The sequence below is a fragment of the Xenopus laevis genome, chromosome 7L (genome assembly GCF_017654675.1).
Source record: "Xenopus laevis strain J_2021 chromosome 7L, Xenopus_laevis_v10.1, whole genome shotgun sequence".
NCBI lineage: Eukaryota > Metazoa > Chordata > Amphibia > Anura > Pipidae > Xenopus > Xenopus laevis.
This window is the reverse complement of record NC_054383.1, coordinates 32,465,136-32,480,164: the sequence shown is the minus strand read 5'-3', so window position 1 is coordinate 32,480,164 and position 15,029 is coordinate 32,465,136. Positions and strand designations below refer to the sequence as shown.

General features: G+C 37.4%; 1 protein-coding gene and 1 long non-coding RNA gene across 2 annotated transcripts; one reads left to right on the top strand and one right to left on the bottom strand.

The window, feature by feature from the left end:
* Positions 1-853: 853 nt before the first annotated feature.
* Positions 854-6,389, bottom strand: LOC108695770 (interferon-induced protein with tetratricopeptide repeats 5). Its single transcript, XM_018224739.2, has 2 exons — positions 6,385-6,389; positions 854-2,932 (listed from the first exon to the last, which is right to left on the bottom strand). The coding sequence occupies exons 1-2, from the start codon at positions 6,387-6,389 to the stop codon at positions 1,468-1,470; spliced, it is 1,470 nt and encodes a 489-aa protein (XP_018080228.1). The 3' UTR covers positions 854-1,467.
* A 1,852-nt stretch (positions 6,390-8,241) lies between these two features.
* On the top strand, positions 8,242-9,072 carry LOC121395726. The gene is made up of 2 exons (XR_005962645.1): positions 8,242-8,522; positions 8,758-9,072. It is a non-coding gene; the product is annotated as an uncharacterized LOC121395726 (long non-coding RNA).
* Positions 9,073-15,029: the final 5,957 nt, after the last annotated feature.

Sequence of the window (15,029 nt, the reverse complement as noted above, 5' to 3'; positions counted from 1 at the left end):
CCTCGTAAGTCCTTATAAAATGTAGCCTAGTGACTATTCAACAGACTATCTCTCCCATCAACATGTACAGTACAACCAGGCCTTACAGAAACTACACATAATAGAAGCAGTAAACTCTGGTACCACAGATAATGTGAAGGCAACTGCAGATAAAATGGGGTCCAGGCTAGCACAAACAATATCATCACAGTGTAGATCGGAGTAGTTAAGAAAATGTTTTTATTTAAAGAAAAAATATTACAAGATGCAAAGCTTACAGGTTTTTTTTTGTTTTAGCAGGCACTTTGTCGTCCAGTGTTTATAAATAGTTATTGACAGTAATTATTTAGATACTTAATAGCAGTAATTATTTTCTTTATTTTAATACATGATAAAGCAAATGCTTTTCTGAAGTTAATCAGGAGTTCATCATTTCTAGATCTTAACACTGCAGAATTGTAGAAGTTCGCTACCGTTTGGCTCCCTTAGTGCAACTTCGGATTTTAGTGAATTATCGGCGCCCTGGCGAAGTGCTGCGAAGGCGCCGCTAGCGCATTTTCGCTGCTTAGTGAATTTCCCCCATGAGAGATGGGCTTCTTCTAATTTAGACAGAGTTTTTTGAAAATGGATTTCTGGATAAGGGAACCCATACCTTAACAGTACAGGTATGAAATACATTATCCAGAAAGCTCTGAATTATCAGAAGGCTGTCTACTTTCTTCTTTTTTTTTTTTTGTCTGATTTCCTTTTTCTCTGTAATAATAAAACAGTAGCTTGTACTTGATCCAAACTAAGATATAATTCATCCTTACTGGAAGTAAACCCAGCCTATTGGGTTTATTTAATGTTTGTGTGATTTTCTAGTAGACTTAAGGAATGAAGATCCAAATTATGGAAAGATCCATTATCCGGAAAACTCCAGGTTCCGTAACCTATAGCAACCACTTAGCATTTACTGGCTACCTGCTATAAACGAACCCTAAGGTTTGTTGCTATGGGTTAGTAGACCTAGAGTAATATGTTTGTTCTTTTATCATATTGCTGAATTTGTGTTACCACATCATACTGCTACTAAATAGAACTAAAAAGTGTGGTGGCTAACTTTCTACATATCTTGATTAATAAGGATGCACTAAATCCACAGGATTCGGCATTTTTCACCAAGATTGGGATTCTGCCAATCGAAGTGCCTGTCCGGAACAAAATCTGAATTCAGAAAATCACATGAATTTTCGTCACAACAAAAAGGTAGTAAAACATTTTTACTCTTTTTTTACTCTCTTCCCCCCCCATTTCCCTAATTTACATATGCAAATTAGGGTTTGGTTCGGTGTTCAACCAAATCTTTGAAAAAGGATTCGGGATGTAGTGGATTTGGTGCATCCCTATTGATTACTAAATAAAACATTGTGCTGTTGATGGTACATTCAAACAACTGCACATGGCATGGAAGAAGCTTGTAAGAGTACTGAAATTATGTTTTTATCTTCAGTTTGTGCTCAAATTGAGTCTGATGCAACGTAAAGCACTCTTATAATCCTTGTTATCTGGATCCAGTTCCAGCGCTTGCTTATAGCTATAAGTTGCTTGGTCAATTTCTCCTTCCTGCTGATAAATGAACCCTAATAGTCCAAATCCAACTGCATCTGATGGGTAATTTCTTATGTTTTGTTCAGCCAATTGTTTCAAATTATTCTTGGAATAAGATCTGAACTTTGTTTTATTTGGGATCAGTAATACCTCCTTGTAATGCCTTATGGCTTCAGATTTGGATTTAACCTGTTGCTTAAAAAGAGCATAACTAAAGTGAATCTCTTGTTTCTCTTCACATGTTATATTTCCCAGGTTTAGCGCTTTCTGATACATATCTTCAGCTTTTTCAAACTGGTTTCTTTTAGCGTACATAAAAGCCAAATCAGTATATGCATTAAAAAAATTTTCTTCCAATTCAATAGCTTTTTCAAAATGAAAGATAGCAGAAGAAATTGTTTCCCTTAAGTCATTTGTATCCGTGTCGTTAGGCTGACGCCATGACTTTGCAGCATTTAGGACATTTTCCATCTTCATTTTGTAACAAAGCCCAATATGGTGGTGAAGAGAACTTGAGTTGGGAGTTTGTTTTTGGGCTTTTTTCAAAATAAGAATAGCATAATCAATCTTTCCTTCACTTCTGTAAAATTTGGCAGCATATCGAAGTAAATATGGTGAGTCTGGAGTTTGTCTAAGAGCCTCCTCCATAATCTTTTCTCCTTCTTCAGCTTGACCCAAACGTTGATATCTCAGCGCAAGATAAGCTTTAACCACAGTGTCATTTTTATTTAATTCCACAGCATGTTTCAGCAAGTCTAAAGATTTATATTGACTGGTTCTGTAAAGTCTGTTATGTTCACATTCTAAGCGATACATGACTGTGGCATATCCTGAATTGAGCTCAGGATTGTCTGGATCTAGCACTAGCGCTTTCTCAAAACACTTCCTAGCTCTTTCAGGGAATTTCCCATAGAGTGTTAACAGAGCCCAGGCCTGTTCTCCATATATCTCAGTGAAAAGAATTTTATGTTCTGAAGACGATTCAAACTTCTTGTAAATGGCTTCCACTTTTTCTAAATAAGACTGAGCTTTGCTGAACTGGTTTGAATGGTAGAACAGCCAGGCATAATTACTGTAGATCACAGCTCTTTTGATATCCACATCAGCAGACTGTGTTCCTTGCAGATGCTCTTCAGCTTTCTGAAGCTGTCTGATTGCTTCTTCATTGTCTCCTTTCAAATAACTTGTATAAGACAATATATTATGAAGCCTATGTCTGGGTGTAGAAGGTAAATATTCAATTTGATCATGAAGTCTGTCTTCTATATTGTTAATATCAGCCACTGCTTCCACTTCCACAGTCCATGTAAAATGGCACTCTAGTTTAAGTAGATGGTTCTTTAATGATTCTGCTGATAGGTCACTGAAAAAAAAATAATAATCTATTTATATTCCTTTAGTATGGAGTTGTATTATTACATACAGACGATACAAACTTGACAGAGGCACAAGTGATAGCAGTTAAAGTAAAATATTATGTAACCCTTCTAAAAATCAGCCTCTCTCTCACCCTGTTCTTTATCTGCCATTGATCTAAAAATATCTGCGGAATTCATTACTGCCCTTTCTTGTTTTGAAATTAACATTCATTCACATTCAGACATTTTTGCCAAAGAGATGTCACTCTGCCCAGAATGATTTCTAAGTCATGCCCTGATATGATAGAATCCCAAAAAACACAACACAGTTGACATTTCATTTTGTCATTTTGGAAAACACTCAGTTTAGTACAGACTTATTAATTTTCCAAATTTTCCAATTTTTCCATTCATAGAATGTATAGAAAAATGTACCATTGTCAAGAATCATACAATAACAATCATGTTTGGATACAAAAAGCTACATAAAAGGTAACAGAGTAAATTTAGTGACAAACACTAAGGGTCAAATTTACCATGGGTTGATAGTTAATTTGAATTCAAATTTTCAAGTGTAAAAAGTCACACATTCAAATTTTAATCCCCTATTAAAATGTAAATTTGAATGTGAGATTTATAACAACTCGACCATGGAAATAGTCCTAATTTGAATATTCGCCACCTAAAACTTCCCGATTTCATGTAAAAATCAATGGCAGAGGTCTGTTGAGGCATTTGGAGATGTTAACAGCATTCCTGACATTCAATTTTTTTTCGGAGAAAAACTTGATTTGTACGAATCAAATACTATCCGAATTTTCGGGTTTGAACTATTTGACTGAATATTAGACATTCACATTTTTTTATTAAATAACCTCGCAGTCGAATTGTGAGCATATTCGAGTTAAAAAAAATTCACATGAATTTGAAATTCAACCTCTAAAACGAGAACAAGAAACATAGCAAGAAAGTTTGCCGCTATGTATATAAAAACAAGAAATTACATTGTTTAAGGAATAAGACAAAGTTTCTAGTGCTGAGTAAGTAGTAAATGAATGAATGTGTCTAGGTCATAAAGAAATTAAAGGAAGAGTAAAGGAATTTATTAATTTTCTCTCTTTCCTCATGTTTGTAGAAAAATTTTCCATTTAGGGTCAAACTTTATGGTGCAGATTTATCAAGGATTGAATTGAAAATTGTAATTTTCAAATTGTAATTTTGAGTTTATTTTAGTGTAATTTGACTAGGAATAGTCCTAATTCGATTTGAGTTTAAAAAAACAAATCCGAAATTTGAATTTCGAACTTAATCATGTACTAAATAGTCAAATTCAACTATTTGACTATGCCTGCCGAATTGGTGTTTTAGCCCATGGGGGACCTCCTGCAATCAATTTGGTGTCATTTTTGAATAAAAAACACTGAATCAAATTTGAATCAAATTTGATCAAATTCAATTCCATTTGAATTTGATTTGAGTTTGCAGGTCAATCCTATTCATCAGAATTTAAAGAATTTGAATTTGTTTTTCGGAATTAGTTTTTTTCGGAAACTCGAGTTTATGGGAGTTTATGGGAGTTTTAAGAAACTCCCATAAACTAGAAATTCGACCCAGTTCAAAGCCCACCAATTGATTTCAAATAGGTCCAATGAGGTCCCCTATAGGCTAAAACAGCAATTTGGCAGGTTTTAGATGGCAAATGGTCAAAGTCGAATTTTTAAAGAGCCATTACATGAAAATCTCAAAATTCAAATTTTTTATATTTTTTTCCAAACTTGAATCTGGACTATTCCCTGGTGAAAGAACACAAAAATTAGCTCGAAATTCGAATATTTTAAATTCGAATTTTCCCTTTGACCTTTGATAAATCTGCTAATGTTGGTGTTGTTTTGATTTTTTATTATTTGTGGATTTTGAGTTATTTAGATTTTTATTCAGCAGCTCTTCAAATTGCATCTTAAAGAAACAAACCCTTTACCAAAAAACCCATAGCATAATAAAAGTTAGCTGAAAGGAGAACCACCCCTTTAATGCTAAAACATAAGAACATCAATATTTTAGAATTCTCTCTTTTGTGATTCATTTGGAAAGGAAAACCCCCAAAAATAGCTCTCCAGAATTTTAAAAAGCTTAAAGACTTATGGTGGTCTAGGAGAACCTGACTACAGGTCTTTCAATCTATCAGCCATTACACGCTATATTTCTAATATGCTATGCTGTAAGACCGTCTGGACCTCCAGCTTTATATTTTTTTAGAGAAGAAATTACATATCTTATTTCTTGCTCCGTAATTGGGGCATTTGAGTCTTATTCAGATAACTGAGGGAGGCTTCAGGTTTCCAATAATGCTTTTCTCTTTTCAGTATCTGTGTTGGATGGAGAGTATAGCACAATATTTCAAATTCTCCAAAAATCAACCTGATTTTACCTCCTCTCACTCTGCAACAACAGACCCATCTCCGGAGGAATTTGCCTAGAATTGCATAGAAACACCAGCCAATATTCTTAGAAGCAGTCAACCAGGTAACATAATGGGGAGCAGTTACAGGGCGCAATGGAGATGGGGCAGGGGGCAGATCTGCGTGTAATTACATTTAAGTTAAGGATTAGATCTAAAAGCATTGAGACAGAAGGATGCTCCGGTGTCGGTATATTGCTCATGTAAGCTGTATTCTTAATGCACAGATACACCATCACCCAATGTTCTACAACTTACTGTACCTGTGGCCCTCTAGCAACCTGAGAAGTGCAGAGGTGTGCAGCAAGGTTGGTGGATGCTTCTGGTCTTCAAGTAGAAACATTGCTGGGACCATAAGTTACATGGACCATACTGGTTTCCTCTAAAACAGCTATGTGATGCTATGGGGTTCATTTATCTGGGCAAATTTGCCCCTGAACAGTAACCCAAATCAACTGTTTGTTTTATTGTTCTTCCTGGTTGCTATGGGTTGCTAGAACTAACTTAAACTTAACGGTAAAGATCTGTTCAGTTTGAAAGCTTTTAAAGTATTGGTCTAATAAAATGAATCGTTTAGCACAGAGACCTACAACACTCTACTTGTGCCTTGGACCCTTTTCTATATTTAATAATCAAGAGTACAATACCTTTACCTTTCAAGTGGGTAACAAGCTCCCCATTTATCAGATGAATTTGTCAGTTTGTCAGAATGTGTTTGAATAGTTGACCACTGTTCTATGCTCAGCAACAGCACTAAGCTTTAACACCCACCAAATTCTTAAACCCCAGACATTAACAAGCATTGCATTTAGAAGGGGGTCTAATGATTCAGACAAGCTCTACTCATTCCAGTGTCAAAGATATTTGTGACTCTGACGGTATTAGTTTGTTTTCACCAAGTGGGAAGCTTTGTTACTGCTTGTAAAAAAAATATTAATATATAATAAATCTGCCCATAATGAATGTTAAATGAAGGTTTATCTGCATATAAATATTTACCTCATGGTGCCAAGTGATTGTTTGTAGAGTTTGTAGGGATTTTTCTTTCTGCACAGCTACGAGTCCCAAGCACTTAGCACATCTTTGGCTGCAAGCAAGTTCCTTTTAAACATACTGTATACCTGAATCACGTGACTGTTATTAGTTTCAGAAAGCCAAGAAATGGAAAGTAGATAAGAAAACTTGATGTTATCAAACCAAATTATGGGGCTCATTTATGGAGCAAGAGCAAAGTGCACCATTCGCATGTAGTATATACTCAGATATAGCAGATAACAGATTTGCAGAAACTTATAAAAACAAGCTTCCATGTCTAAATGGGGGAGTTGCACTGATCACAGCGCAGACATAATAGTTGTTAGTTAAACATAGCAATATACATATTTTCATAAATCAATATTTAAGTAATATTTTCCATGGAACAGAATGCTAACGATGCTAACGAGATGATAATCAGACAATATCACTAAAAGTAGACCTCGCATTAGTAAAGTATGGGCACTCCTGTACTACAGAATAATGTAAACATTAAGGGGTAGATTTATCAAGGGTCGAACAAATTTTTTTATGGTCAAAACTGTCTAATTCGACTAGGGAGTTATTCAAATTTGATTTGAGTGTTTTTTAAAAATTCTGGCCCTTTAAGCACTCAAATGTGACTATTCGCCACCTAAAATCTGCCGAATTGCTGTTTAAGTCAATGGGAGAGGTCCTGGGATTAATTTTGAGTTGTTTGCAGCCTTCCTGACATTCAAAAAAATTTTCGGAGAAAAAACTCGAATCGAGTTTTTAAAATTCGAAACAAATTTGTTTCAAGTTTTCGGGTCGATTCCATTCATCCAAGTTTAAAAAATTTCATTTTTTTAATACATTTCGGTTGGTCAAATTTAAATTTTATGGGAGTTTAGGGGAGTTTTTAAAAACTCACATGAATTTGAAATTCGACCTTTGATAAATATGAACTCAATAGGCTGGTTTTGCTTCTAGCAAGGATTAAATATATCTTATATTTCAGTAGGAGACAACCTTCTTAGCTTTTTGGATAACATATTCTATACCTGTACTTGTTTGCAGTGTCGGACTGGGGGGCCCGGGGCCCACTGGGGCTTCTGCCCCAGGACTCCCCTCCGGACCCCCCTGCAGTGCCGGCATCTGGTGCTTCTGCTCGCGGTGCCGTGTCGGTACACATGCGTGACCCCGCGTTTATGCGAATGCGCGTCGTCTTATTTGTGCACATGAGCAAGCACACAGTTTTCCTCCGCGTCCCCCAATCATGGGGGTCGCAGCATTCATAGCCACATGTGGGTGCGGACCTGGGCCGGCCCTGCTTGTTTGTCCTTTTTCCCTGTTAGGTGATACTTTTTATTCACAACATCTTGCACCATACAGTTGTGGTGCTGTCAGGGGTCCTATCGGCTTCCAGACCAAGGAGGAAGCTTTTTTATGAGTTTGCACTCTGACGTCAACGCATCAGCGCCCAAAACCACGCGGAAACCATTGGTGCCGCCATCTTGGATTCTCCACGGACGTGAGCAGGAGCGCTCCGCAGCGCTCCTAACAGGTGCCAACTTTAGCACTGGCTATTAAATCACAACTCATAGGTGTCACACAGGTTGGGAATAGGTAGACACATATGCATCTCTCTCTTTTTTTAAATGATTTCCTTTTTCTCTGTAATACTAATAATAAAACAGTACATTCTACTTGATCCAAACTAAGATCTAATTAATCCTTATTTGATACAAAACCAGTCTTTCGGGTTTATTTAATATTTAAATGATTTTCTAGTGGACTTATGGTATGGAGATCCAAATTACAGAAAAATCCATTATCTGGAAAACGCCAAGTCCCGAGCATTCTGGATAACAGGTCCAATACCTGTAGTAGATTAGTGAGGTATATATATATCTGTATTTCAGTTTTTCCTTTATTAACTCATTATTGCTAAAGCAACATTCAACAAATGTATTAAACCCAACCTTGGCCCCAATTCAAAGAAATTATCATTAGATTTAATGTTTTTCTTTTGCTTTGCTGACTAGGGGAGGAGACCCTTAAATACTCCAGGAGAACTCCATCTTGTGGGAAGCAGAATTGCACTGCATTGAGGTGGCGTGTAATGCATAGTTATTAGACAGGTATAGTCTGCCATTGTTATTATGTTCTGCTTGGTTTGTATATTTGCATTCTAGTTTCTCTGCAAGCTGAAGAGGCACTTTATGTACAGGCTTCTAAGGCTACCAGAGAGTTTCCACTAGGAATGCCCCTTGGCACCAGAATGTAGTACTGACGCCAACTGACAATGCAGGGACCATAGAAACCATCATGATGCATTATTTGCTTACTTAACCTTAACTATTTCTTTTTTTCCAGGATGAGCTGATTGGGGGAGTCACTCCTGAACAACACTGATCAGTTGTTTCAGTTTCCATGAAGACAGAACAGTAATAAAAGAGAGATGGGAATGCAGGAAAGAGAAAGAAATCCAGTGCTTCAGGCTGGTTTAGTAAGAAATGAAACTAGAAACTGCACAGAGAGCCCAGTGAGGGAACGGCTTGTTTATCTCATACGTCAGCAGCCTCCCATGGAAACTGTGCTTCAGTCCTGTAAAGAACACAGACACATGACAAAACAAAAAGACTAAAAATATGAAGAAGAAACTGCTAAATATATTAATTTTGTAATTTCTTGAAGTGTATTTATGAAGCTAAGTTACTTGTTCCTCTGCACCTTGTGCCCATATGTCAGGATCCAACAGACTTCCCTTATTTAGAAAATGATTGTCATTCCATACAGACACTCTATGGTGTGAGCATAAATATAACTGTACTTCCAACCCTCTATTGTTAGAGAAATGATACCTCTCATAGGGGCAGATTTACTAAAGGGCGAAGTGACTAACGTCCATGAAGATTCAGGGACTACGCCAATTTCTTAACGGGCACAGGCGTCAGTTCGCTAGCGAAGGAGATAGATGCTAGTGATGGTTTGCACTCTATCGTCAGGCGAATTTTCACCTTGGCGTTTAGACGTTGCTCCGTAAATTTACTAAGATGCAGATTTTACTGAATGTTACCTCTGTCGCCAGACTTGCCTTAGCCAGCTCAGACCAGGCGAAGTGCACTGGAGTGCATAGACCTTCCTCAATTTTCTGTCACTTACATCATATTTTTATGTGGAAAAAGTTTCTCAATCCAAGATACGCTGGCGTCTTTTCCTTTTTTTGGAGTGATAGCCTGCAAAAGTCCTTAAAAACGTTTTTGGGTAACCGGGTTCCCCCATACATTTTCTAACATATGGAACATTAACTATACAGTGGGCTCATGTGTAGGGCATTATAACAACTCTATTTTCTTTATAAAGGTTCCCTGGACTTGCGTAATGTAAAGTATTTGCTGCAACATATACGTCCATACAACTTTAAATTTCCCGATGTATACAAATTAGCCTGAGCGAAGACCTCTAACGATGTTGCGCTAGGCAAAATTAAACACTAGCGCATCTTCGCTTTGATTTGCTCCCATTGTCGAAGTAACGCTAGCAAAAATTCGCCAGTGTTTGGTGGCCTGGACACAACTTCACATTTTAGTAAATTAGTGTCTGGTCGCAACTTCACATTTTAGTAAATTAGCGTTGGTTGAGTGAATTTTGCGATGGCTGTGAAGCCGTCGCTGGAGAATTTTCGCCGCTTAGTAAATTTACCCCATAGAGTATGAGATGATGCAGTCAGAGAGGACAGAGCTGATTTACAAACTGTAAAGAATTCATTAGAGAAGTCATTTGAAGCGTCATCTCTTTGCACAGAAGGTGAATTTCTTCCTCAATGCCACCCTCTGCACACTCTATGCTCTGCTCTACCCTCTTGGCTGATTGATGATCCCAACTGGATCAGCTCAGTAGTTTTATAACTGCCTTAATCGCAGCTATGAACATGACTTTGTCAAGAACCCTTTTATGGCAAAACATTTATCTACTATTATGATTTAAATCTGGGAAAATGCTGCTTTATGGGAAAAAACCCTTAAATTTCTATCTGAATCTTGCACTCCAATTTTTATGATTTCCAAATAGCTATAAGTTCTCTAGCAGCAACAACAAAAAAAAAGTTGTGTAATGTTACATTTATCACAGTTTCACTTACAGGTGAGTAATAAACCAGGTAGAGTCATTTACAGACAGGGAGATAAAGGTGGTTGTCATCTCAGAGATGGACGATAAATGTTATTTGACAAGGGTTGAATAAGGGCATCTTGCCAGACTATATGAAATAGCAATATAAGCCTTGAGTTGGTATTTCTTTAAATCTCATCAGTGAAAATATTTTGAACAGGGGGAAAAAATGTGTGAAATTGTGTGGGGTTTGACTGTATAATCCTTGACACTTTGGTGGTCTCACGAAACACAGGATTTGAATCCCTTTCTATTCATGGCAATTCATGGAGGTAACAAGGAATAACAGTGCAACCAATCACTTTACCTTGTTTTACACAAATAAACTCTTTTGCAGGTCTGTGGGCTTTCCAGCAGATCACTATACTGATTATCATTTGGGTGAATATAATCAGGGGATTTGAATCCCTTTCTAAAACTGATGACCTTTGGCAATTCATGGAAGTAACAAGTAATAACAGTGCAACCAATCACTTTACCTTGTTCTACGCAAATAAACTCTTTTCCATGTCTGAGGGCTTTCCAGTAAATCACAATGCTAATTATCCTTTGAGGGAATATAATCAGGGGAATTTACCTTCTGCACATGACAAAATCTCCATTGATTACCGCCTCAGACTGTGAACATGTAAAACAGTCACACAATAAGGCCTGCTTTAGAAAAATCTTATATACGTTAGTCTTCTTCTCTAAAACAGTCTGCTATTTACCCTATGAACTGTTTGTCATAAATGATCCTTTAAAACAGTCAAAGTTATCTTGACTGTAATATTTTGAAACGTTTCTACAAATCTTCCCTGCTACTAGTACATGGCTTATAGCTTTTCAGTTCTTTAAAAGGATACTGTCATGGGAAAAAAATTTTTTCAAAATGAATCAGTTAATAGTGCTGCTCCAGCAGAATTCTGCACTGAAATCCATTTCTCAAAAGAGCAAACAGATTTTTTTATATTCAATTTTGAAATCTGACATGGAGCTAGACATATTGTCAATTTCCCAGCTGCCCCCAGTCATGTGACTTGTGCTCTGATAAACTTCAATCACTCTTTACTGCTGTACTGCAAGTTGGAGTGATATCACCCCCTCCCTCCCCTCCCCCCAGCAGCCAAACAAAAGAACAATGGGAAGGTAACCAGATAACAGCTCCCTAACACAAGATAACAGCTGCCTGGTAGATCTAAGAACAACACTCGGTAGTAAAAACCCATGTCCCACTGAGACACATTCAGTTACATTGAGAAGGAAAAACAGCAGCCTGCCAGAAAGCATTTCTCTCCTAAAGTGCAGGCACAAGTCACATGACCAGGGGCAGCTGGGAAACTGACTAAATGTCTAGCCCCATGTCAGTTTTTAAAATTGAATATAAAAAAATCTGTTTATCCTTTTGAGAAATGGATTTCAGTGCAGAATTCTGCTGGAGTAGCACTATTAACTGATGCGTTTTGAAAAAAACATGTTTTCCGATGACAGGATGCTTTTAACTTTGCTACACTACTTGCTCCAAACCAGTGTCCCGGCAGTCTTGTGTTCTCAACTGCTTACTTAATAACAACTATTTCTTTTTTTCCAGGATGAGCTGATTGGGGGAGTCACTCCTGAACAACACTGATTGTTTCAGTTCCCATGAAGACAGAACAGTAATAAAGGAGATAGGAATGCAGGAACGTGAAAGGCAACCAGTGCTTCAGGCTGGTTTAGTAAGAAATGAAACTAGAAACTGCACAGAGAGCCCAATGAGGGAACGGCTTGTTTATCTCATACGTCAGCAGCCTCCCATGGAAACTGTGCTTCAGTCCTGTAAAGAACACAGACACATGACAAAACAAAAAGACAAAATATGAAGAAGAAACTGCTAAATATATTAATTTTGTAATTTCTTGAAGTGCATGTATGAAGCTAAGTTACTTGTTCCTCTTTTTATTCATTAGATAAGCATTCCGTTGTGATATCTCTTATTTTTAAGAATCAAAACAGTTTTGCTGTTGAATTGAAGCAGCTCCCTGCACCTTGTGCCCATATGTCAGGATCCAACAGACTTCCCTTATTTAGAGAATGATTCTGATTCCATACAGACACTCTATGGTAGAGAAACGACACCTCTCATAGAGTATGAGATGATGCAGACAGAGCTGATTTACAAACTGTAAAGAATTCATTAGAGAAATAAGGTTGGTTTTCATTTGAAGGTTCATCTCTTTGCACAGAAGGTGCATTTCTTTGGAGCTGAATTGCAGTGTGGGCAGTGAGTAGCACGTGTTCATGTCATTGGATGCTCCCAAACTTGAGATGGGGAGGACCGGTTGTTGGAAGATGCATAGGAGCCCTGAGGGGTCATTTATTACACATGAGACAGTGCAGAAAACAGACAGAAACAATAGTGTTATCTGTATTTTTCCATTAAACCTATGGATGAGAGTTTAAAAGGAGCGCAAGAACCTGCACATTTTCAGGTGAATAGCATTCAACATCTCTGTATCCATGAGAAAAGACAAGGGAATGTGCAGGGAGTCCTCTCCGCTGTCCCCTAACATTCATGTCCTTCAGATGTACAAAATAGGGACCACTGTCCTCAATGCTACCCTCTATGCTACCTCTATGCTCTGCTCGCTCTACCCTTTTGGCTGATTAAAGATCCCAACTGGATCATCTCAGTAGTTTTATAACTGCCTTAATCAAAGCTATCAACATTTGTGGCAAAACATGTATCTACTATTATGATGCAAATCTGGGAAAATGCTGCCTTATGGGATTAAAAAAATTTACATTTCTATCTGAATCTAGTACTCAAATATCCAATTTCCCATTTTTTTGATTTCCAAATAGCTATAAGTTCTCTAGCAGCAGCAACAAAAAAAGCTGTGTAATGTCACATTTATTACAGTTTCACTTACAGGAAAGTAATAAACCTGGGAGAGTCATTTAAAGACAGGGAGATAAAGGTGGTTGTCATCTCAGAGATCAAAGATAAATGGGATTTGACAAAGGTTGCATACGCACCTTGCCAGAATATGTGGAATAGCAATATAAGAATTGATTTGGCATTTATTTAAAGGGATACTGTCATGGGAAAAAATTTTTTTTCAAAATGAATCAGTTAATAGTGCTGCTCCAGCAGAATTCTGCACTGAAATCCATTTCTAAAAAGAGCAAACAGATTTTTTTATATTCAATTTTGAAATCTGACATGGGCCTAGACATATTGTCAATTTCCCAGCTGCCCCTGGTCATGTGACTTGTGCCTGCACTTTAGGAGAGAAATGCTTTCTGGCAGGCTGCTTTTTTTCCTTCTCAATGTAACTGAATGTGTCTCATTGGGACACGGATTTTTACTATTGAGTGTTGAGTGTTGATCTACCAGGCAGCTGTTATCTTGTGTTAGGGAGCTGTTATCTGGTTACCTTCCCATTGTTCTTTTGTTTGGCTGCTGGGGGGAAAAGGGAGGGGGTGATATGAAAAAGAGTGATTGAAGTTTATCAGAGCACAAGTCACATGACTTGGGGCAGCTGGGAAATTGACAAAATGTCTAGCCCCATGTCAGATTTCAAAATTGAATATAAAAAAATCTGTTTGCTCTTTTGAGAAATGGATTTCAGTGCAGAATTCTGCTGTAGCAGCACTATTAACTGATTCATTTTGCTAAAAAAAATTTTTCCCATGACAGTATCAGTTTAAGTCTCATCATTGAAATTTTTTTGAGCTGGGGGGAAAAAGTTTTGACGGTATTATCCTTGACACTTTTTTCAGGCTTTCCAGCAGATCACTATGCTAATTATCCTTTGGGTGAATATAATCAGGGGAATTTACCCTCTGCACATGATGGAAAATTAGAAGAACCAGGTCAAAATATTTCTCTCTTCAAACTCTCCATTGAATACCACCTCAGACTGTGAACATGTATAAAATTCAGTCACACAATAAGGCACTTGTTATGATGAAAGTTCTACATATCGGCCATGTTTGAAATTATTACAAGTGTCATAATTACTACAAGTGTCATTATTACTTCACAAGTCATTATTACTTCACGTGTCATAATACTATAAGGCACCTATAAGGTGCCAGATCGAAAAGTCACTAAGCTATTGATGTTGGTATCATATCATTTGTATTGTATTGTGCATTATACTTTACTTCTTAGGTGTTGTTTTATTATCACTGGCATGTGCAGAAAGATTACACACCTATGGAGACTTGCAAGGCACTCCACTGAATTATTACAACTAGTTACTGTAGGTTAGAGGTAGTGATGGGCATGAATTTGCGCCGAATTTGCGCGATTCGCCGCCAGCAAATAAATTCACGAAACACCTGCGAAAAATATACACCGTCGTCGGAAAAAACGGACGCTGGTGTCAAAAAAAGGGCGTCCGCGTCAAAAATGAGACGCCGGTGCCATTTTGCAAATTCGCCCATCACTAGTTAGAGGTTGTGAACAACCTAAATTGCAAGCTTGACTGACCACTTGTGGGTTAATA